The 20,690-nt window shown below is 55.0% G+C and overlaps 9 protein-coding genes across 9 annotated transcripts; 6 read left to right on the plus strand and 3 right to left on the minus strand.

The window, feature by feature from the left end:
- Nucleotides 1-89: 89 nt before the first annotated feature.
- On the minus strand, nucleotides 90-1,576 carry BROUX77_004982 (uncharacterized protein; the record flags this gene model as incomplete). The annotated part of the gene is made up of 2 exons (XM_073749804.1): nucleotides 90-1,201; nucleotides 1,267-1,576. The coding sequence occupies 2 exons, from the start codon at nucleotides 1,574-1,576 to the stop codon at nucleotides 90-92; spliced, it is 1,422 nt and encodes a 473-aa protein (XP_073605439.1).
- A 3,481-nt stretch (nucleotides 1,577-5,057) lies between these two features.
- BROUX77_004983 (uncharacterized protein) lies at nucleotides 5,058-5,501 on the plus strand (the record flags this gene model as incomplete). Its single annotated transcript, XM_073749805.1, has 1 exon — nucleotides 5,058-5,501. One exon carries the CDS (start codon nucleotides 5,058-5,060, stop codon nucleotides 5,499-5,501), a length of 444 nt encoding a protein of 147 aa, XP_073605440.1.
- Nucleotides 5,502-7,143: 1,642 nt separating this feature from the next.
- BROUX77_004984 (uncharacterized protein) lies at nucleotides 7,144-8,288 on the plus strand (the record flags this gene model as incomplete). Its single annotated transcript, XM_073749806.1, has 2 exons — nucleotides 7,144-7,164; nucleotides 7,215-8,288. The coding sequence occupies 2 exons, from the start codon at nucleotides 7,144-7,146 to the stop codon at nucleotides 8,286-8,288; spliced, it is 1,095 nt and encodes a 364-aa protein (XP_073605441.1).
- Nucleotides 8,289-8,859: 571 nt separating this feature from the next.
- On the plus strand, nucleotides 8,860-9,720 carry BROUX77_004985 (uncharacterized protein; the record flags this gene model as incomplete). Its single annotated transcript, XM_073749807.1, has 2 exons — nucleotides 8,860-8,938; nucleotides 9,011-9,720. 2 exons carry the CDS (start codon nucleotides 8,860-8,862, stop codon nucleotides 9,718-9,720), a joined length of 789 nt encoding a protein of 262 aa, XP_073605442.1.
- Nucleotides 9,721-9,948: 228 nt separating this feature from the next.
- Nucleotides 9,949-11,223, minus strand: BROUX77_004986 (uncharacterized protein; the record flags this gene model as incomplete). The annotated part of the gene is made up of 1 exon (XM_073749808.1): nucleotides 9,949-11,223. One exon carries the CDS (start codon nucleotides 11,221-11,223, stop codon nucleotides 9,949-9,951), a length of 1,275 nt encoding a protein of 424 aa, XP_073605443.1.
- Nucleotides 11,224-12,109: 886 nt separating this feature from the next.
- BROUX77_004987 (uncharacterized protein) lies at nucleotides 12,110-12,971 on the plus strand (the record flags this gene model as incomplete). Its single annotated transcript, XM_073749809.1, has 3 exons — nucleotides 12,110-12,290; nucleotides 12,391-12,587; nucleotides 12,696-12,971. 3 exons carry the CDS (start codon nucleotides 12,110-12,112, stop codon nucleotides 12,969-12,971), a joined length of 654 nt encoding a protein of 217 aa, XP_073605444.1.
- A 975-nt stretch (nucleotides 12,972-13,946) lies between these two features.
- Nucleotides 13,947-14,486, plus strand: BROUX77_004988 (uncharacterized protein; the record flags this gene model as incomplete). Its single annotated transcript, XM_073749811.1, has 2 exons — nucleotides 13,947-14,146; nucleotides 14,234-14,486. The coding sequence occupies 2 exons, from the start codon at nucleotides 13,947-13,949 to the stop codon at nucleotides 14,484-14,486; spliced, it is 453 nt and encodes a 150-aa protein (XP_073605445.1).
- Nucleotides 14,487-15,089: 603 nt separating this feature from the next.
- BROUX77_004989 (uncharacterized protein) lies at nucleotides 15,090-17,057 on the minus strand (the record flags this gene model as incomplete). Its single annotated transcript, XM_073749812.1, has 4 exons — nucleotides 15,090-15,122; nucleotides 15,201-16,733; nucleotides 16,837-16,889; nucleotides 16,979-17,057. 4 exons carry the CDS (start codon nucleotides 17,055-17,057, stop codon nucleotides 15,090-15,092), a joined length of 1,698 nt encoding a protein of 565 aa, XP_073605446.1.
- Nucleotides 17,058-18,893: 1,836 nt separating this feature from the next.
- Nucleotides 18,894-20,199, plus strand: BROUX77_004990 (uncharacterized protein; the record flags this gene model as incomplete). Its single annotated transcript, XM_073749813.1, has 3 exons — nucleotides 18,894-19,052; nucleotides 19,135-19,870; nucleotides 19,952-20,199. 3 exons carry the CDS (start codon nucleotides 18,894-18,896, stop codon nucleotides 20,197-20,199), a joined length of 1,143 nt encoding a protein of 380 aa, XP_073605447.1.
- Nucleotides 20,200-20,690: the final 491 nt, after the last annotated feature.

Below are 20,690 nucleotides of genomic sequence, written 5' to 3' on the forward strand. Positions count from 1 at the left end.
TGCACCTGGCCGCAGGCTACAAGCATATACAGGCACGATGCCACTTGCCACCACAGGCCATCGACACTGCTGCCACGAAGACGCTTGCTTTAGAAGAACTTTCCAGCAGGCACCTCGACCGGGGTCATAGTATGCTCGGTAGCACCATCTAGGTTCTTGGATAGGGGGGCATCCGTGGCTCCACTCAACGACGCGCCGCCGTGGAGCTGACCTACGACAGCGAGGGCCTGGGGCACGGGTCTGTCGAGGTCAGTGAAGCGGGTGCCGTTTCTCTTGGCCAGCATGTAGTTGACGCCCATGCGGAGGCCGGCGGCGCCAAAGCCCCAGACGATACCGCCAACAGGCGCGGCAACAAAGGCTCCAAACACACCCCAGTCACCAGAGGTCAAGCCCTGCTCAATCAAAAGAAGGTCGCCGCCCTGCTGGGCACTGCCGTAGTAGATGCAGCCAAAGATGAAGACGGTCAAGATGCCACCAAGGCCTCCGACGACAATGTCGAAGCCACGCAGGAAAAAGAAGCGGTGGAAGAGGCCGAGCACCAGAATAGGCACGACTGCCGACGACAGGAGATCGGAAATCAGGTAGATTTGCAGAACAGAAGGCGTCTTGAGGGCCACGACGACAATGGGAATCATGACAAGCACAACCAGGCCACGGATGTACCAAATGTTGAGCTTGTTGCGGAAAAAGTCGTTGGAGGCGGACGACACCATGGCCGACTGCAGCGAGTCCAAGGCAGCGGTAGACATGGCCACCGACAGCACTAGAACCACGCCAATGACCCACGTCGGCAGCTGCTCGAGCAGGAGGAAGAAGGCAGCTGATGGGATAGCATCGGCATTGTCGGTGTAGAGGCCAGCCCAGACAGCAATGATGCCCGTCATGCCAACCAGCACCAACACACACGTGACGACAACCGAGGCAATGCCGGCACCAACCCACAGATCCTTGTCGGTCTTGGAGGCAAAAGTGCGCAGCCAGTACGACGACAGAAAGAAGTTGTTGGTGATGACACAGACAGGCAGGATGTACAGCAGCTGCCATCCAAGAAGACTGGCGTCAAGAAGACCCGAAGAGTCAATCAGCGAGCGGTCAATGTCGGCAGTAGTGCCAATGGCGATGGTGGCCATGACAACAAGGCAGAGAATCATAATGCCCTGGATAGTGTCGGTGAAGAAGGAGATGCGGAAACCGCCAAGTGCTGTTGGAGATGTTAGAAGAGCAAAACACCAGTAAATCGAGTTGGGTGCTGCGGAAGTGACGTACAAGTGTAAATCGTGGTAACAACGCATTCAACAATGACAGCGGAAATTCCCTTGAGGCCGGTCAGGGTGTTGATGACCTGGCCAATAGCCGATAGCTCAGACACCATGTACAAGAACAGAGTGAACAGAGTCATGAAGCTCAGATACAGCGAGGCAATGACGCCGTAGCGCTGTCGCGTCCACTCTGTCAAAACAAAGCCATCGGGGCACTGCTTGCGGATGATGCTGCCAAAGTAGGCAAAGACGAGCATGGGAATACCACACGAGAGAGCGTAGATAATCAAACCCTGCACACCGGCCACTGTGGCCATCTCTGGGAACGAAAAGAATATACCAGAACCAAGACCTGCTACTGTTAGCGAACGCTCCTGAGAGGACCAGGGCGTAGATGAATAACATGAGAGGGGGAGGAGGGGGGAAAAGGCAAAGAAAAGGGGATCGGGAAGAGGGGAAGGGGTTGATCGAAGCGGCAGCACGTTTCCCACGCAAGTATTAACTTGATCGAGTATTACGGTACAATCTCAGCGTCATTTCCGCCCTTGGCCCATCTCCACTGCCATCCCGCTGTAGGCGTGAACCTACGATAGGGCAGTGGGTGGATGGGACCAAGATAGCTTCAAATCAGCGCCCGTAGTGAGCCGCGCCTTGTCTCTTGATTTCACAGTGCTGAGGCGGGGTTAAGCGCCGTCGAGCAAAGTTAGTCTCAAAGAGCAAGGCTAATTGGGAAACGAACCTATAGGTATATTGAATCAGTAGCTTCCTGTGCTTCCTCTCTTATAGCAGGGAAAGTTTGATGCTGTGTCGTCTATATTCCAAGAAGACATGGCATGGCACGCCCAGCATGGCAAACCAGACCTGAAAGAGGGAAGACAGTGTAGATGACGTCAAATAAAAGAAGGCCATATTTCAGGCTTTCCTGCGCATCCAGTCGAAGATGAATGCCGGTACACGATGGCGGGCACGCGCGAGCCATTTCCAGGCCCGCCGGTGCGTTGATACGCCACCTGTCTCTCACGGTAGCCCCTGGCTACCGTGAGGAAATGTCCACTCGACGGCGTCGAGTCGAAGAAAATATGGAAATTAAAAAAACCTATTGCTGCCGCCTTTGATCTTCCACGTGGGAAAGAGCTTGCTGAACAAATCATGCTCGGCCCGGTTGAACCCTCGTCTTGCCTGACATGCAAGGCTTCCACACTCAGTCAAGAGGTAGACTCGGCACAAGCAGCCAAAAACGAGAACGCACATGTCTCTCACCCAGACACGCCGAAGCGCGGAGCGGAGCATGCGCCAAACCGGGCCGTAGCAGAACACCACTCACCAGAGGCCATGAAGTTTAGGGCCAGTGGCAGAGCTGTGCGGCAGCGGCGATGAGACAAGCGTTAGTCAGTGAAGCTTTTGGCAGTTGTCGCAGGACCCTGAGACAGGACAAGTCACGCATGAAACAGAGGAGAGTAAAAGCTAACCCGACTGAGTCCTGTTGCTCGAGTAAAAGGTGCTGGTGAGCTTCTCGCGGAAGACCCATGACACAACAATTCCAAGGACGCTAGGGTTAAAATGTCAGCTTCCAGGGTTGTGCAGATCAGCGGCGATCGCGCAGGTCGGTGGAGAAAAAAAAGTGCGTACAGGAAAGCGCTATAAGTGACATAAATAATGGCGTTAGACGCCTCGGAGGACGGCTGATTGGAGCTCATTGCGAGGCGGTTTTGGCGATGAGCGGAGGAGAGGAATAAAAAAAGATTGAGGCAGAAGAGAGAAAAGTTTTCTATCCAAAGGCGGTGAGCGCACAAACGAAACCCGGCGAGTCGAAAGAGGGAAGGGGCGCAAAGCAAAGATGGTGGGGGAGACGGAAAGGAAAGAGGCAGAGCGAAAACGCGCAGTTGCCGTCTTTTTGTAGCTCGCCCAATTCTGGACTGGGACCTTGGGCCTGGGTACTTGTGCTTGTACCTCGAGGACTCCATGTTGGACATGGCTGGAACGGCCAAGCTTGACCTCAACCAGCTGCTGGTACTGGCTGGCCGGCCACGGGTCACGTCCATCTAATCTGGCGCTACCACCGAAAACTCAGCCGCCAGCGGGAAAACCTCGCTGCCTTCCTTGGCTTACACGCTAGCCACGCATGCTAGCCGTGGCCCTTTGTTTGCCCTCTTGGGTGCCGGTGCCGCTGTCGCCAGACTAATGGCCCTGGCCCGACTGTTCATGTGGTGCTGTACTTTGTACTTGTATCCTGGCAGTTTGGTCGAGTCTCGCCATGCCCGGAGAGGCTTTGGTCGTAGAAATGCCCCACGCTTGGCTTCGTCGCCTCTGTCACGCCAACATACAATATTAGCACAAGGCACAGCAGGCCTTGGACTGGCCTGGTTCCGCGTCCGGAGTGCCGCCAACACCATCCTGGCCAGCCCTGCCAGACGCGCTTGGAAGCGGGCGGCCAGCGCTGGCTTGCGTCGCTTAGAGCCGGCGTGAACAGCAGGGGTGCTCCACTGTAATTTCAGGACCAGCTATGCGAATATACAAGGACGCCTCCCACACACGGCATACCGAGTCCTAGGTCAACTTGTGTTCTGTACGTACTGATAACCCACGCCCTTGCCGTTGTTCCCGGCACCTGTCTTCCAGATGACTCTGCCCATGACTGTATGACTATGACTCTTGCTTGGTCTGGGAGCCACATGGCTTACTTGGCCATGGCCAGCGACGTCTCTCGACGTCCGGGCGTCGACTGACGAGCCCTGGCGCCCGCCTCAGTTGCTGCCCATGGCCATGGCCCTAGACACCAGCATAGACTTGCCAATGATGCCCGTTCTGCTCCCGGGGTTCGGCTCACATGAGCTACGCGATTGGTCATCCAAGTGCAGGGTTGACGATACTTCGGCTCAAGGCGGGATGGATGCCGGCTGACATTTGTGTCACGTGCCTTGTGCAACCACGGACATTTTTGCATGTCTCGAACCCTAAGATGTGCTAACCCAGGTCTACAGTGAATTTAGTTATCTTTTCACTTGATGACAGGCTCAAAGCCTTGGTAAAACAATCTGGCTCTAGCAACCTAAGAATGACACCTGCGTTCAAGAGTTGACGGGGTATGTGCACTAAATCCTTTCTTATTTCCAATGTGTAGACTCGGACATAGAAATCATCGACCTTTGTTCTCTTTTTCTATGATAATCGGATCTCTTCATGCTTCAATCTCGTTGAACTTGTGATGTTCGCGAATTTACTTTCGTCAAAGAACAACAGTAACTTCTATTGAAAACTGATGAGAATGAATAGTCGCAAGATTTCCTTTCTTGATGGAATGTCGTTTTCTGTCACTAGACTTGAATGGCAGTTGCCTTTTCTCGTGTGATACATATACTTGTTGTGTAACTTCTGTTTGAGGCTACCGAGGACCGCAAGAAGAAAAATCTTCCTCGAGTGCTTATTGGAGATCGTGAGAATTCCATCGTCAGTCTCCCACTTATTCAAAATATCGATTTGGCTGATATTTCCACCAACGAGACAAATATCCCCAATTTCTCCCATGGCTGTATGCAGGTGGTCTTGTATGCAAGGCCAGTCCAATTACTTGGCTGTTGGGCAGCATTCGTTTCGCCCGAATACAGTGGGATAAGGCAGACTCTCCAAAACGCTCTCTAAGCCCCCCTCGATTCAGCTTTTATTTCCTCCCCAAAGAGAATCGAAGAAGAGTTGACTCTCGACAACAGCTCGCCTCCATCATTTCATTTCCACGAAACACATCCTCAACCTGACATCACCACCGTCAACGAGAAACCGATATCCCCTACCATTCCCACAATGGAGGCTCTTGGTGCTACTGCCTCTGCCATCACTGTTGTTGAGTTAACTGCCAAACTTGGCTCACTTTGCTTAGATTACACTAAAGCTGTCAAAAACTCCGCTGCTGAAATCAATGAACTAAAGGAGGAAGTCGCTAGTCTGGAAAACGCTGCCAAACAAGTTCGAGTCTTGTTAGAAAAGCCAGAGGGACAAGACTTCGAGCAGTTCAAGAGTCTGGATCACGTTCTCCAACAGAGTCGCGCAAAGCTTAAGGAACTAGAGCAAAAGCTTGAGTCCAAGGGACCAAACCAACAGCCCGAGTACGAGCATAAGGCCAAACGGAGAAAACTAGCTCGCGCATTAAAATGGCCATTTCAGCGCGAGGAGGTGAATCAACTTATCCAAGACATTCGAGGGTACCACGAAACCATCTCTCATATTCTCCAAGTTCATCAGACGTAAGGTGCCCCCCCCCTCTATCTTTCTTAGACCGACTCTAACAAATATTTGGTTTAGTAATATTCTTCACAAACTCCGCCTCGAAACTGTTCTGAAGTCCCTCACGACCGCAAACGGAGCATCTTTCGACTCCCATGAAGAAAGAAATAATTCTGTCTGCCTACCAGGAACCCGGGCTGAGCTTCTGAGCGATATAAAAACATGGGCCAGTGACCCTTCTTCCAAGTCTCTCTATTGGTTGAATGGAAGGGCTGGCACGGGAAAGTCTACCATCTCACGTACTATCTGTCAGCAACTTTCCGAGTCTCGCCGGCTTGGCGCAAGCTTCTTTTTCAAAAGAGGCGAGGGTGACCGCGGAAATATATCAAGATTCTTCTCGACGCTCGCGACTCAGCTCAGCGAGAAGTACCCGGACTTCGCACAAAGCATTTGCACGGCGATCGATGACGACAAAGCTCTTGTGAGAAAGGGGCCAAAAGATCAGTTTGAGAAGCTGATCAGGGAACCACTGGCTGTAATTTCCCCTGGATCCCAGAAAGCGTCCTTTTTGGTGTTTGTCATTGATGCTCTCGACGAGTGTGACAATGATGAAGACATGAAGCTCATCATCAGACTCTTCTCCTCGTGCGCAAGTCTCACGAACCCAAACATCAAGATGAAGTGGGTTATTACCAGCCGACCTGACCTACCTATCCGCCTTGGCTTCAGCGCTGCCAAGGGGACATTTCAAGACTTGATCCTCCATGAGATACCCCTGAGCTTTGTTGAACGTGATATTTCCGCTTTCCTGGAATACGAGCTTCACAACATCAAGACAGAGCACAACGGTTTCGTGGCCTCCGATAGAAGATTGTCTTCTGACTGGCCTGGACCACAAAGTGTCGAGACCTTGGTCACAAGAGCTATCCCGCTCTTCATCTTTGCAGCTACTATTTGCCGATTCTTAAAAGATCGGAGATGTGGTGAACCAGATGACTTGCTTGAACAGATTCTTGATTTTAGAGTAGATGGTCAATCATCACAACTGGACGCAACCTATCTGCCTGTTCTCAACAATCTAACCAAAGGTCTAGCAGACAGATCCAAGAGAGGCGTAATTGAAATGTTCCGAGAAATTATTGGACCAATTGTGGTTCTTGCGAGTCCCCTGACAACTGCCGCACTGAAAGATCTTTTGGACCTTCCAAAAAAGAAAATAGACGGGCAGCTTGAACTGCTGCATTCAGTCCTTGATGTGCCAACAGCGAATGATTTGCCAGTAAGGCTATTCCATCTGTCTTTCCGTGACTTTCTAATCAATCCGGAAAAGCAAGGGGAAAACCCCTTTTGGGTGGACGAAAAAGAAACCCACAGGAGCTTGGCTCAAAACTGTCTGCGTGTCATGAAAAAGCACTTGCGTCAAGACATTTGTCAACTCGTACTGCCAGGAACAAAGTGCGCCGACATCAAAAGCGATTTAATCCGAGCCAACCTTCCTCCAGAGCTGAAATATGCCTGTCTTTACTGGGTTAACCACCTGCGAGAGGGTCAAGTTGTCCTCGATGACAACAGTGATGTTATTATGTTCCTAAAAAAGCATTTTCTCCATTGGTTGGAAGCAATGAGTCTTATTGGAAGAGCCCTGGAAATTGTCAAAATACTGAGGATGCTGCAAACAATTTTCAAAGTGAGTGCCCATCATGGAAAAGACGCAATCAATGAGCTAATAATATATAGCCAGAGGAAAGCCAAAATCTACAAGCCTTTTTTCAAGATGCGTTACAGATGGTACGAGTCAATCTGGCAACAATCAGCGATACTCCCCTTCAGATTTATTCGTCGGTCCTAGCCTTCAGCCCAAAAAGTAGTCTGGTTCGTCGAAACTTTGACAAAGAGATTCCAAATTGGATATCGACTAAGCCACGAACGAATCATGAGTGGGATCAATGTGAACAGATTTTACAAGGTCACAGTGACCCAGTGAATTCTGTGGCCTTTTCACCTGACGGCCAGCTCGTGGCCTCGGCCTCGTATGATAAAACAGTGCGCCTTTGGCAAAAGGATGGTGGGGCCTGTGTTCAAGAGCTGAAGGGCCACACAGATTGTGTGAATTCTGTGGCCTTTTCACCTGACGGCCAGCTTGTGGCCTCGGCCTCATATGATGGCACGGTGCGGCTCTGGCGAAGCGATGGTGGGGCCTGTGTTCAAGAGCTGAAGGGCCACACAGATTGTGTGAATTCTGTGGCCTTTTCACCTGACGGCCAGCTCGTGGCCTCGGCCTCGTATGATAAAACAGTGCGCCTTTGGCAAAAGGATGGTGGGGCCTGTGTTCAAGAGCTGAAGGGCCACACAGATTGTGTGAATTCTGTGGCCTTTTCACCTGACGGCCAGCTTGTGGCCTCGGCCTCATATGATGAAACGGTCCGGCTCTGGCGAAGCGATGATGGCACCTGTGTTCAACAGCTAAAGGAGGACACCCAAACTCTCAAGTTTAACTCTTCGGGGGCCTTTATTATCACTGATCACGGTAGCATGGCTGTTTCTAGCGGGACATCAATCAGCCAGTCGCTTTCCCAGTCTCTTGACGAGCACTTCAATTGCATCAATGTCAGTTCAGACTCGTGCTGGATCTTGTGGGAAAATATTCCAATATTATGGATCCCTATTCTATTCCGTGGTCGTCTGTATTTCGATGGATCTACTGTGGTGCTTTGCAGTCAGTTTGGGAGGGTCACTATCATGAGATTTAAAAATCTTGATTTCATGAGGTCAGCTACGCAACACGCACTTCTATACCAAGGGCGTAGTTAGAGATAGATCTTATTTCCTTATCATGAGACTTACATCCGTACATTTTGCTGTTCAACGAATGGCTGTCAGATCAAGATTCGACAGCCTGCGTAGTCCCTAATGATGAATTTCAACCCCGTAACCCTACTACGAACATACCCTTACACAGGAACCTAGTTTCAAAATACCCGCAGTTTAACCGAGAAACTAGAGCACGGAGAACGCTCCAACCAATGAGAATAAGTCAAGAGCATCACCAAAGCCAACAGAGGCCTTGGATTAGCATCTATGAAGCAGTCTTCAATTAACTTGTGAGCCGTTGCTGTCTTTAGTCTGGTTGATGCGACGCTCAATATCAGCTTCTACTAATTGTCAAATTTTAGCTCTCAAGTCATTCTTATTTAACGTCAGCAGCTCTTCACCCGCGCCGTGTGTTTTGCCATTCAAACCCTTAGGCGAGCCAATTACCCAAGATTTAGCCGGAAAGCAGCAGCTAACTGAGGTCATCGCCATCATCATCAGATTCCGGCATAGCCTCCGATTTTGGGAGAACCGCAGCCCAGTGCCCACAACACACAAGACCGCAGATGCAATGAGGAGCACAACAGCCTTGCTAGCCAAGGGCTTTTGGGGCCGCACCATGGCTCACCTGCAGCGCCAGGTCCAGATTGGTATTCCTCTCCCCCCTCTCCCGGGAGCATAGACGCAAGCTCTAACCCGCAAGCCGGCCTCCTCTTTCGCAGTCACGAAAATGGAAAACATCCGCGGCCCCAGCGGCCCCTACGACTTGCAGAAATTTGAAGGCCCCGACGACGTCGAGGACATCAAGCTGATGTGCGACCAGGAATTCGGCGGCTTCTCGACCTCGCACTCCGAGTACGTTAGCACGCGGCCGGCCGGCGCGGGCGCGGCAGCCGGGCGCGGTTACATGCGGTGGTACGGGACCATCTCGGACCAGCTGCCCAAGGACCGGTTCAAAGTCAAGCGCAGCGGGTTCGCAGCGTTCCGCACGGGCGACCAGAAGCTGTCGGCCTTTGGCTACGGCAGGTGGGACGTGGAGCCGTGGAACTACCTGGCGCTGCGCATCAAGTCGGACGGTCGCAGCTACTACGTCAACGTCATGACGGAGAGCATTGTGCCGCAGGACGTCTTCCAGCACCGACTGTTTGCCAAGCGGCCCGGCGAGTGGGAGACGGTGTTGATTGACTGGCGCGACTTTATGCGGACCAACCACGGCATGGTCATCGAGCCGCAGATTCAGCTGATTAAGCAGCGCGTGCTGACGGTCGGCATCAGCCTGATTGACCGCAAGCCCGGCCCATTTGAGCTGTGCGTCGAGCGCATCTGGGCTACGAATGACCGCGGCGACCATACGACGGACGAGCGCAAGGCGCTGGGCAGCAATGGACTGAAGAACAAGCAAGGACAGGACGTGACATGGAAGATGGACTAGCAGAATGAACTGAACAAAAGAGAGCGATAGTAAAAGCATAACAGCATGATGCCCCGGGATAATTCTAGATCAGAAAGAAACAAAAAAGGAAAACAAAGCTTCTATAATACAGACAAACCAGGACCAGAGAAGAACGTCAGAGAAGTCCATCTCTGCCCCCTCCAGCCCCGCCACCCTTTCCCCTACCCATTGTACCATTCCCCCAGCCCACACCCTAAATCATACAGATCACACCATGTAATTCGGCCGTGACGTCACCTCGAACGGGATAATCATGTCCGTCACCCGCTTGACGTGGTAGTGCTTTGCCTTGACCATTGAAATAGCCAGCTCGTTGGCCGGGCAGCGGATGCCGATCTCGCGCGCGCGGCGCACAAAGTAGCCGTTGATAAAGTCAATGTCGGTGGGCAGGCCGCGGCGCACCTGCAGGACCATTTTGCTCGTGGCGCCGCGGCGGTTGCGCAGCTTGCCAAAGCACTCCTTGCGCAGGCCCTCGCCGCGCACGAGCACGCGCACCACTGGCGAGTGGTGCAGCTCGGGCAGGTTAGACACGACCAGCTCCAGCTCGTTGATCAGGCTGTTGACCATGCGTGAGCCCCAGTTGTTTTGCGACAGCTGATTGTAGCTGCAGTCGAGCGCCACACACACCGGGTCGATGACGGCTGCAAACACCAGGTTGCTGAGCTTGGACGCCAGCCACCGGTCGTAAAAGGGCATGACGGCATTGAACTCCGGCGTGGCCCGGAACGCCTCGACCATTTCGTTGTTGACTAGCCGTGGGTCCTCCATGAGGCCTAGAGGCGGCACCGACGTGGTCAGCCGCGTGCGCAGCCGCTTGAGCTTTTCGGGGTGGTCGCGATCCCACATCAGCCGAGAGTCGATCTGGCCGAGGATATACGTGGGCCGCTTTTCCGGATCGGTGAATATCTTTTCGTCGAGTTGCTCAGCAAACCCCAGACCCTCGTCAATCAAACATATCGACGTATCAGTGGAGATGCGGTTTGCTATTGGCTGAAGGTTGTGAAAGCTTTCGGTCGTCAGGCCCGTCACTAGCAGGTTCTTGATGGGGCCATCGTTGTCGTCGGCTGTGGCCGGCACTACGGGTGGGTACTTGATCTTGCGGGGCTGGACTTCGGTAAAGAGGGGCTCGGTCTTGATTTCCCGGACGTTGTCGAACTTTGGTCGTAGATTCTTGGAGACGAAAACTGAAGTCTGCGTGGCGCCTAGAACGTGCAGATCGTTGCCGCGGGGCTCGGTGGCCATTACGGGCGGTATTGCCCCGGGTAGCACTGGAGGTAATATTGGACCACCGCTGCTACTGCCGCGCTCTGAAGGTTCCGTTGAAGAATGTGGCGGGGTGGTTGCGTTGGCGTGTGTATCTGCAACAGCAACAGCAACAGCCTCCGTATCAACGGGCGTCTCAACAGAGTCCTCCGCCGCCTCACTCGCCCCCCGCTCAGCACGTGCTAAAGACACAGACTCCGCTGAGTAATTCCGGGCCATGGTGGGCAGCGTAGCCCCGTGATAGCGCGGGCAATGGACGGCTGCCCACGGGGTCCTCGCCGCCGGCCGGGCGGCTCTTGAAGCCGGCAGTAGTGAGGCGGCACCAGAGCCGACGGTGGAGATTGATCGGTGTTTTCGTAGGCGCAGAGTCGCAGGGAGGATGTGGTTGGAGGAGCAGGTGGCCACCCGGCCCACAGCCGTGCTACCGGGGCTGCATAGCGGGCGGATGTGCGGTATCCGAGCCGTAGCTCGCGGGGGGAGTAGGCAGGCCAGAGTGGCGGATCGGCAAGGGGCACGGCCGAGAAGCAAGAAAACGAGGACAATAAGAGTGGCGGCAGCAGAGTACAAGAGTTCCTGCTCGAAGCCCGCGAGACCACGCACAAAGCAAATACAGGCTTAAAGGGCAGAATCACAAGCTTAGAACGTGGATGAGGAAAGAGAATTGGAGATTTTTTGGCTTGGGCGGGAGGGTACCGGCGGGTGGAGACAGGTGACAGAGAGAACGTGCCAGCTGCCAAATAGATGAACTTGAATGGATGAATTCACTTCAGCTGGCACTTTTCATATGAGCAGCAAAAGAGACGAACGAGAAAGGTGGTGGTCAAGACTAAAGAATAGCCAATTCGGATTTGGGGCAGAAACAAGGTCAATCCGTAGACTTTCTCGCTGCTTGCAGAAAAGGGCCCAATGACATAAGACAGTCGGCAATCGGATGATGCATGTATCGCAGCTATCTCCCCGATTACATGCATATCGATAAGATGCCTGTCACTCAGCGGCGATTATTCTTTTTTTTTTTTTTTTCATGTATTCTAGTCCCGCGACAGCAGCCACCACGCTCCTCCGATCGAACCACACAAAGACACAGCCTACACGTCCGCCCAAAATGTCGGTCCGTGACGTCACCAAAGACCTGAACAAGCTCGACAAGCAGCTGGATGCGCTGGACGAGGCGCTGAAGCCGCTGCTGCGCGCGCTCAACGACAGCGCAGCCGCGAATATGCCGCTGCTGGACCGCGCGAAGCTGTTTACGCTGGCCAACTATGCGCTCGAAACACTGATATTCGGTACGGCCTTGCTGCGAAGAAGAAGAAAAAGAAAAGAACTGGTTGATTTCCAGTGGGACAAGGGGAGTGCGAGGAATAGAGTGCTAATACTGCTGTTTAGCTGGACTCCGCGTCGAGGGCGCCGACGCCTTGAATCACCCGGTGTACAAGACCGAGTTGATGCGCGTGAAGCAGTACTTTGCCAAGATTGAGGCTGTCGAGAAGCCGCCGGCCGACGCGGCGCAACAGACACAAGCACAACAACCCAGCGTTAGATTAAATACAGAAGCGGCGACGCGCATCATCAAGCATGGATTAGTACGACCATCTTTCTACTGTTGGCACAGGAGGGGACAGATACCTAGCCCGCTGCTACTTCGTGCCTCTTTTACATCCAAATACTAACAATTCTTCACCTTGTTCTAGTCCGACGATGCGTCGATCCAGGTCAAGCTTGCCGAGCAAGTGGCAAAAGAAAAAGCAAAGGCTTTCATGCGCTCCCTGGGCAGTGCCAAGCGGCCCGCGGCAGACGCAGATACACCGGCTGCTGCGACGACGACGGGCGAGGAAAGCGAGTGCAGCACTGGTGGCAGCGCATCAGACAACAGAGCGAAAAAGCAAAAGAGTCGGACTAATCCAGGCTCAGGAACGACGACAACAAAAAAGAAACAGAAAGGCAAAGGCAAAAAGCACAGTTCATAGGATAATATAGAGTGGAGTAGAGGGTAATGGGAGATTCTAGTCTGCTGGAGCACAGGGTTAAGGGAAGTGGTAAGAGTGCAGTACAGAATATACTTCCGACGCGGACGCCCAAGTTGTATGACGTCAGGTTGTGTTTCTTTTACCTTTTATCGAACTGGGGTAGTCCCTCATTATTCGCTTCTGCGTGAAATAAATCAATACATCTCTTGCAGGGGAAAGACATGCTTACAGAAACTTGGTTGGAGCTTGCTATCTCGTGAGCGTTACACAAGGTCAACATGGGCTCGACTTGACATGACACAAAGAGGCCTAGTACACATAAAGAATGCGTCTCTGTCGTTAGTGATTTTTCATTGGCGGCTGCTGTTTCTCAATAGAAAAACGACGGGTAGAGAGGAACCAGACGACGCGCATTATTGAAGCTCATTGCCGAGACATTGACGCGGGTCGGATCTGACTGCAAGACCCCGATGCCGAGGCGGCTCTACCCCAGATTTGGAAGCAGGCGCTTGAAGATTCCAGGAGACAGCCAGCAGTCTGCTATTACAATATATATGTGGGGAGGCTCATCAAGGCAGCGGTCTTTGCTTTAAAGATGCGGTCATCCGGCTGTCGCTGCCGAACATTACATATGCAGCAGCTTCGATTGGCTTCAGTGACGTCAGTCCCACGGAAGCATCACGTGGCGTACCCCACAAAAGAAAAAAACCAGAGCGGAAGAGCAAACGCAGGAGGTGGCTTGGCAGCCAGCCTTTCATGCAAGGCTACCAATAGCCGATGAGGTTCTGTCAGTTTCCACAATAAAAAAAAGCAAAAGGGTCCTGTGATCCTTGTGACTTTTTTTTTGGATGAAACCTCGAATTCTTTCTTCCCCCCCTCCAACGACAAAGATTTTGCCTTTTCCGTCGCTTCCAACCACCACATCGTCCTTCTTTTTTTTTCTAGTCTAGTCTATACTACTCCAATCCGCCCACCATGCCTCGTCAGCGCTCTTCCGGCCGTGCTCCCGCCCGCCCCACCCTCTCTAAGCCCGCCGCCGCCCCCATGGCCCAGCAGACCCGGCCCGCGACCACCTACGCCCCGGCCGCCGCCCCGCCTGCTGCCGCTCCGGCCGCTGCCGCTGCTCCGGCTTCCAGCGGCCCCGGCCTGTTTGGCCAGATGGCCAGCACCGCCGCGTAAGTCCCTTTCCTACCGAGGCTCCCAGCGCTCTCCGCTCCTCCCCCTCGGGCCTTCCGTTCCGCTAACTCTCTCCTGTCTCCCAGCGGCGTCGCCATCGGCTCGTCTATCGGCCACGCCATCGGCGGCATGTTCAGCGGCGGCAGCGCGCAGGCGCCGCTGGACGCCTCGCCCCAGACCGCCGCTGCCCAGGCGCCCGCGCAGAACCAGGTCGGCAACTGCAGCCCTGCCGCGCAGCAGTTCACCAAGTGCATGGACGAGCACAGCGGCAACCTGCAGATCTGCAACTGGTACTTGGACCAGCTGAAGGCGTGCCAGGCTGCTGCGGCGCCGTACTAGACGCGCTGGCCGAGCGCCCTCCCTCCGGTTGACCCGGGGCGAAGGCGGGTGAAAAGGTGTCGAGAATTCAGGTGCTTGTATTTGGAGTCTTGTTCCTTGGTGCTCGTCGTCTGACCCGTGTTGGCATACTTGCATTGCCTGTTGTTCTTTTGCTTTCTCTTGTTTTCTTCACTCTTATCTGTAATTTCGTCCGGCATGAAGCTCCGATTATACATGGACATTTCTGTTTCTGCCGCTTTTGTATCCCTTTTCTTTTTCTTGTCAAGCATATTATTCTCTCCTCCTCTCTCTCTCTTCCTTTTTTCCCCCACCCTGGATCTTCTCTCAAGATTCAGCTTGTGTGTCCAAGAATCGAGAAAAAGAAAGAGAAGGGAAACATGTATTATTAAATGTATAAAACCGCGTAAATACCCAGGCCCAAGCTACAAGCGCCAACAGAAAGAAGGAAAAAACCAAGTAACAATGCAGCATTCGACACGGCTGGGTCCATGATGTGTGCCATGTAGTATGTATGTATGTGTGATGATGCAAAAAGCAGAAGAAGAAAAAGAAACAAGAGGAACAAAATCTGAGAGGTCGACAGCGGCACAGTCCGTCCCGCCCTCACTCGTCATCCGGTCGTGGCTCGAAGTTTGTCTACATCCATACACGTTAGCCACTGCATTCCACACCAACTCACACTCCGGAAGCCACAGCCGGCCTTCTTCAACTTACCGAGTTGCCGTTGTACAGCTGATGTTCGCCGGGCGGCGCATCGTCGCGCCGCTGCGCACCGCTCTCGAATCCATGTATCCGCCGCGCCGCCGCCGCAGCAGCAGCAGCTGGAGGTGTTGATGCACCTGGGGCGCCAAAGGACGATCCAGCCTGCTGCCTCCGCCTGCGCAGATCGCTGGAGCCGGACTCCCGCACAGAGGCAGCGGTCGTGTCTGATGTGCTACTGCCGGGTGAGTGTTCTGCAGCCTGCGAGGGCGCAGTAGCGCCGATACCGAGGAACGTGTACACCATGGCCGACAGCCAGGTGAAGAAGGCTAGAATGTAAGACAGCGGGCCGCCCGCGGACGCGCCGCCAGCAGAGCCAGGATACGCCGAGGCGGCGCCGGGCGAGGGCACGAGCACCAGGGTAGCCGAGGGCGTCAGGCCCAGGGCGTGCAGGGGCTTGTCCTCGTCGACAGCGTCAATGAGGCGGTTGGGCTGCGGCGTGAGGACCAGCTTGAAGTGGTAGGCGGCGTCAGGTAGGTTCTGGGCGGCCCGTTCGCGGGCGATCCACGGGCGCACGTCGCCGGCCAGCGTCGCGTCGCGGGCGAAGCGCGAGCGCAGGCTGCTTCCGTCTTCTAGACGGACCTGCAGCGCAGCCATAGCGGCGTTGCTCGCGCGGGAAATGGAGCTTGAGGGCGCGCTGGCGAGGGCTGCGGCGACGCTGCCTGTGGTCAGCTTGGCGGCAGAGCGGTCGGCAGCGCGTTGGCGACGGGCAAGTTTGTCGTCTTCGATTTGCTGGAGAATGCGCTTCTTTTCGGCTAGTTCTGCGGCGCGCTGGCGCTGGATGGACGAGACGTGGTCGGATTGCGAGGCGGTCAGAGGCGTCGACGGGGCGGGGGCGGGGTCGGTGGATGCGGGGGATGAGGAGGAATTGGCGGCGCGGGCTTTGGCGGCGCGAGCTTCTTCAGCGCGCTGGGCAGAGATGCGGGCGGCGCGCTCGGCAAGGATTTGCTGGGCCGATGAAACAGGCTGGGATCGAGACTGGGACTCGGGTTCTGGCTGGTGGGCGGCGAGGACGTCAGAGTCAGGCAGGGCTGCTGCCCGTATAGGGCTCTGTTGTAGTGACAGCGCCAAGGGAGAGTGAGACTGGGTCTCGGCTTGGTCATCAGCGTGGGACTGGGCCTGGGACAACTGGCTGGTGGAATATGACGGGGGCGGTGAGGGTCCCCGCGAGCTGCTGGCGCGGATAACGGGCGACGAGGCGGCAGACAGAGCGGCGGCGATAATGCCGGCGGCCGATTGGTCGCTGGTCGGCGACGAGGTGGCGGGCTCGGGCGTCGGCTTGCGCTTGCGGCCAAACGAGTTGAGGGTGCGCTGCAGGAAAACCTCTTTGCTGGCGCCGGCGCTGATGTACTCTTTGAGCTCGCCGTTCTTGAGGATCACGAGCGTCGGCGTCTTGGGGAGCGGGAAGATGGCAGCCAGGTAGCCGGCTTCTTCAGACCCGGCGGCAAGCCGCAGGGCAATGGCCTCGTTGCGGAGGACGTCTGAAATCTGGAGAGAGCGTCAGCGGGGATCGGGGCGGGTGGGGCCGGGCGGGCGGCAGCGGTGGGCGCAAGGGAGACGCCCGACGGACGGGGGCTTGGGGCAGTTGTACCTCTTGGTCAACCAGAAAGTCGTCTTCCCAGACTTTGCTTTCTTCCTGTTCATCTAGCAAGGGTCAGCTGCGGTTTCGGTGGCAGAGGCAGCCAGCCACTACGGTTAGGGTCCAGCGGCCGAGACTTGGTGGTGGGAGGTACCTGTGACAAAGCAAACGACGGTCTTGTTGCGCTGGACGGCCGAGGCGATGCCTTCCTGGAGGGAGCCGTGGTAGAACATGGCGGGCGGGCGGGGGGCGGAAGATTTGGCGATGATGATGGTAGTCGTGATGGTGGTGAAGGCTTTGCGGGAGATGGTCCAAAGGCGGGCGGGGATGGTTGCGTTTTCCAAGCGTTGCAATCTCTCGTGCGGAAATAGCTTCTCGCGCTGGTTTCCAGTATCTCGTTACAAACAGCCAGAGCCGCACAACACGGCGCGTCCTTGTTTTTTTTTTGGTGGTTGAGCGAGAAGAGCCAAGGTTCAAGACGGCCGGCAGCTCCAAAGCTGAGGCTGAAATTGGAGTCAACGGGAATGGAGTGGGGGGGAGTGTGGCTGAAAGCGGATTTGGCTTGATTTGATTTGATGGGGCACCACGCACGTGGCGCCTGGCTGCAGTCCGATCTGCACTGCAACATGGCGGGCGGCCCGGCTGGCCACAGGCCTGGACTGGCCGCCGTACAGCGTGCGAGAGCGCTATAGCCGGCGGGGGCCAGCGCCGGTGTACCCTGTACTCAAGAGCCTGTCGCCCTCTATAGCGCCGCTGCACTAGTAATAACACAACCACACACACGCTGCAAGCCGCGCTGCAGGAACCATGGCCCGCAGCATCTTGTCCACCCTAGAAGATCAAGACTATAGTAGCAAAACATCCATCTCAACCCGCCCGTTGAGCCACCCACCCTGCACACCGTCTTTTTCTGCGCGCTCTGCCGCCGTGCGCGCGCTCGCTTTCTCTGGCTGTCTTTGTTGGAATGCCGGTCCTGTTCTGTTCTGTTTTCCCAACAAAGACCAAGAAATTCACTAGGTTTGCGTGCGCTCAGGGCGCCCCATGCACTGCTTCTGCCTCAGACCGCTACAGCCTCCGCTATAACACCCGCTATAACACCATATAGCACGCGCTCCAACTCGCCTGCTGCAGCGCCTACTGCAGGGGACCAGCACGCACATTCGCTATAAGGTCCTCTCCCCCCGGTCCCTGGTCGCCGGTCCCTGGCTGCCTTGCCGCTTTGGGAACTCAACAGAAAAGACGTCTGGGGTGTTTTATTGAGCGCCACAATCCCGCCACAGTTGCCGAGACCCTTGGAGCTGCTCGGCACTTAGGGTGGGACTGAGCTGTCAGAGACCCTTGAAACCCGCCAATCAACCCTATCACATCTGCCCTCAACCAAGATCTGCTGCTATTCTGACAGGACATCAACTAACACGCTTCGAGAGAATGCCCAGATACTTTTGATCTTCCGTACCAACCTACCACCCCTCCCTCATTGTGTGTTGCGCACAGCAAATTGCACCATACAAGATGCTACAGGCTATTCTGTCAAAGCCGATTCCTGTGTGGACAACCGGCAAGTTTATAGACCAGCTGGCATGCTCCGAAAATGTCCCCGCGGTGGACGGCCATGTACCTGGAGGAACTGTGGTGTCATCATCAGCCGTGTTCACGACATCTGAGCGCAAGTGCTTTCTCTGCCCTCCATCTTTGACAAAGTACAATACAGTACACACAATATGGCAGAGACCGGGAATATGCCACGGGTTACATACACTCGCTTCGGCCATATCTTGACCGAGGTGTGTAGTCTGCCAACTGAACCCCCCGGCGTGAACCCCCCGCAATGTTGCCGTGATAGATTCCAATTGCAACATATGGCGCACTATCACACACACTCTCTCAGCATAATGTGACGCTCGCCAAGTGTAGAAATAGTATAAAGCCCGCTACCTACCTGGGGCTGCCTCAACCCAGATATCTATGTCCTTTCAGTCCATATCCTCATATTTGCAAACAACTTTGTTGTGCTCGATAACTTCCTTTTAATAACCTTCCCTTTTTATTCCATCTTGAACCCTTCAGCAATGGCGCCTTCAGCAACCGACACTGCCGTTGAATCTCTGCCTGTGACCAAGATCCAGCTCTACACCAAGGCCGACGGCGACTACAAGGAGCTGTCGCCCGTGACTCTGGCTGCCACTGAGCTGACTGGCACTACAGACGGCAAGTTTGAAGCTGCTACGGTACGCAACGTAGGATGGCGTCTTTCGATTCCTACCCCAGACTTCCCTGCTTGAGTATCTTCATGTGCTAACTACGTTCCAGTACCCGTACTACTTGCCCACCTGGAACGCCAGCCAGAAATACCCGCCCCTGACGCCCTTTGAACACTACGAGCATGGCAAAGACGCCGACCCCAGCTACCCCGAGCTGCTCGGCGCGTCGACCAAAGTCAGCCACCTGACGCCCTTGACCGGCTCCGAGGTCAGCGGGATCCAGCTCAGCAGTCTCAGCGCAGCAGGGCGCGACCAGCTCGCGCGCTTCGTCGCCGAGCGCAAGGTCGTTGCCTTCCGCAACCAGGACTTTGCCGCTCTGCCCATCGAGCAGGCTCTGGAGTTTGGCGGCTACTTTGGCCGGCACCACATCCACCCGACCAGCGGCTCGCCGGCCGGCCACCCCGAGGTGCACCTGGTGCACCGCTCGGCCGGCAGCGACACGGCCGCCGACGCCTACTTTGCCAACCGCCTCAGCTCCGTCGCCTGGCACAGCGACGTGTCGTACGAGGCCCAGCCGCCCGGCACCACCTTTCTCTACGTGCTGGACCTACCGTCGACCGGCGGCGATACGATTTTCACCAATGCCGCCGAGGCGTACAACCGCCTGAGCGACGGCTTCAAGCAGCGCTTGCATGGCCTCAAGGCCGTGCACTCGGGCATCGAGCAGGTTAATGCGTCACTGAGCAAGGGCAGCATCAAGCGGCGCGAGCCTGTTGCCAGCGTGCATCCGGTTGTGCGCACGCACCCGGTGACGGGCGAAAAGGCTCTCTACGTCAACCCGCAGTGTATGTAGTCCCCGGGCCCTCTTTTTTTTTTTTTTTTTTTTTTTGAGCCGGTTTTGTCTGCTAACACCCCCCACCGCACAGTCACCCGCGAAATCGTCGGCTACAAAAAAGAAGAGTCCGACGCCCTGCTCAAGTTTCTCTATGACCACCTGGCATGGGGCGCCGACTTCCAGGTCCGCGTCAAGTGGGAGCCCGGCACCGTCGTAGTCTGGGACAACCGCGTCACCCAGCACTCGGCTCTTGTTGATTGGGCGTCGGGCGAGAGACGCCATCTGGCGCGGATCACGCCGCAGGCTGAGGCGCCGTACGAGACGCCGTACGAGGGATAGGCGGCTGGATGGTGGACTGTAGATAGTAGTACTGTGGTGTCGGTGGTTGTCTTGTAGCAAGCGAGGGGTGTTGTTTAGTATTCTGCTTTTTTGATAGTAAATGAGAGATGCCAGGTATAACAAAGAGAAGCTGTTGTAGCAACAAACAGGTGCTAAATCAAGCAGACAGGGTTGTGTTTTAAAGACAACAGGTGTGCACATTTCGTATTTCACCACGTTCGCGTTACACCATCTGTACGCGTATGTTTTGTGCCACCTTCCTCGTCGCACTCTGCTCTCACCCCGGATCTTCCCGAACATCCGCGTCTTTGGCAACCACCACGAATCCACTATCTCGTCACATTTTCAAGCATCACTATCGCAAATGTCGATATATCTTCTCCCTGTTGCACCACAATTCCACCGCCCCCTCTCCAGTGTGGTGCAATAATGCCAAAAAGTGTCGTTCACATTTCCATGTCGCACCAAAGCAAGGGTAGCTCTTTGCAAAA

This window comes from Berkeleyomyces rouxiae, assembly GCF_048999995.1.
Source record: "Berkeleyomyces rouxiae strain 22BRR77 chromosome Unknown BrBRR77_ptg000004l, whole genome shotgun sequence".
NCBI lineage: Eukaryota > Fungi > Ascomycota > Sordariomycetes > Microascales > Ceratocystidaceae > Berkeleyomyces > Berkeleyomyces rouxiae.